General features: G+C 37.9%; 1 protein-coding gene across 4 annotated transcripts in view; it reads left to right on the top strand.

Moving 5' to 3' along the window:
* The window catches only part of ZNF143 (zinc finger protein 143), a 63,397-nt gene extending 61,924 nt beyond the window's left edge, over positions 1 to 1,473 (top strand). For all 4 annotated transcript variants that reach the window (XM_012000223.1, XM_012000222.1, XM_012000221.1 and 1 more), the window contains one exon: positions 485 to 1,473. In XM_012000223.1, the coding sequence (XP_011855613.1) occupies positions 485 to 568 (84 nt within the window). In that variant the 3' untranslated portion in view covers positions 569 to 1,473. The remainder of the gene's footprint in view (positions 1 to 484) is intronic.
* The last annotated feature ends 480 nt before the right edge of the window (positions 1,474 to 1,953 follow it).

Below are 1,953 nucleotides of genomic sequence, written 5' to 3'. Positions count from 1 at the left end.
AGGATGGTCTCGATCTCCTGACCTCGTGATCTGCCCGTCTCGGCCTCCCAAAGTGCTGGGATTACAGGCTTGAGCCACCGCGCCCGGCCAGTTTTTATATTTTTTAAGTAGAGATGGGGTTTTGCCAAGTTGCTCAGGCTGGTCTTGAACCCCTGGGCTCAAGCAGTCTGCCTGCCTCCACCTCCCAAAGTGTTGGGATTACAGGCATGGGCCACCGTACCCCACTGAGACCTCATCATATCACCAGGCCTGGCTGCACCTAGGATTCTAAATTCAAAAAAGAAAAAGAAATTGCATTGCATTATCCTCCCCTGCAGAAAATTGTTTTGTTCTCTTAATGATTGAGTTAGCAGTAGTATCTTAACAATACCAAGTGTCAGAATTACAGAGGGAAGTTTTCCTTCTAGCATATAACATTTCTTTGGCATTTTCTTGACTGTGGCTTTTGAATTGTTAGCATTTGATGTGTGTGTTCCTGTTTCAGCTTGGAGAACAGCCATCTCTGGAAGAAGCCATCAGAATAGCATCTAGAATCCAACAAGGAGAAACACCAGGGTTGGATGATTAATCCTCAGAACAATGGAGCAATAAAGCAAGGAGTCTTTCATCTTCTGGCAGCAGAAATCCATGAAGCCCGGGCCCAGGAAAATTAGAAGTTTTCCATTCCTGATACACTGTACACATTTTTATGCGAGAGTGGAGAACATTTTATTCTTGACACTTTTGTGTGTATAACCCTTGGAATAGATTCTCAGAGTGATTCATTGTGTACAAGGAAGTATGAAATTAGGGCAATACAGTAAATTTTCATGTTACTCTTTTATCAGATCACAAACTCCTAGAGTCTACATGCAAGACTAGTAGAGTCTTATGGAGTCTTATGATGGATTTTTAACTTCCCATGGAAAAAAAAATAAAGGCTGTATCTAAAATATCAAAGGTTCTATATGTCACACAATCGTAATTCCAAAAGCCATTATGGATAATAAAGGGTGTAAAGCCTTCAGATATTTCCCCAGTTAGTAGAGTGTCTGCGGTTTTTGTTCTACTATATGTTTGTCCATTTTTATTTGTATCTCATGGTTTGCAGACTGTTTGAATAATTTATAGTTTCCCATCCCTGTTAAAAACCAGCTCTTCAAGCTGAAATGCTAATTATATTGGCATTACGTTGAATTATGTACAAAATTATAAAATTTATTTAAAATTAAAAAGTTAAATCTAGTGGTTTTGTTAAAGATTTTGCTTAGTATTCAGTTTTTATTACTGTTTTTTAAAAATAATGAATTATCAAAGTTTAACCACAGGCTGGTTCCCGAGATAACAGTACTGTAATTGGAAATGGCTTTACTCTGAAAATTAGGTTAGTGGGTTGGTGTAAATTATTTATTTTTGCTTATGTACTTTTGTTTTAAAGCTTATTTTCCCCAAAGTTTATTATTAATTTTGAATACAGCAATTTTTAAAATGTTACTTTTATTTTTTTTATTTATCAAATTGGGGGGATGGGGGAAGCTGCAGAAAATATCGCAAATGGAGTGTAACTTAATACATTGAAAGGATGTTGTGTATCAAGTACGGAATAAGTGCTTTTCCATATATTTTTATATATTCACAACAATTTTGTGAAACATAGGGGATTTACTGCCTCCATTTCACATATGAGGAAACCAAGAGTCCAGGGAGGCTGACTGTCTTACCAGCCCTCACAGCTACGGAGAGGCAGGACCAAGATGGGAACCCAGACCTTCTGGCACTGCACCACAGTTACCTCCTCGAATGCTCACTTGTGGCAGAGATTATCAAAATGAACTTTGGTGATACCTGATTGCCTAATGAATTGAGCCATGGAAAAACCATTTTCTAATGTTGAAAATTCAGCATTCACAAAGGTCAAAAAAAGAAAAAAAGAGATGAAGGTGTGTTCTGCAGCAGCCCTCCTGCACTGTCGTT

This window comes from Mandrillus leucophaeus, unplaced genomic scaffold (assembly GCF_000951045.1).
Source record: "Mandrillus leucophaeus isolate KB7577 unplaced genomic scaffold, Mleu.le_1.0 Scaffold622, whole genome shotgun sequence".
Lineage (NCBI taxonomy): Eukaryota > Metazoa > Chordata > Mammalia > Primates > Cercopithecidae > Mandrillus > Mandrillus leucophaeus.
The sequence above is the reverse complement of the archived record's forward strand: the minus strand, read 5'-3'. Positions and strand labels throughout refer to the sequence as shown.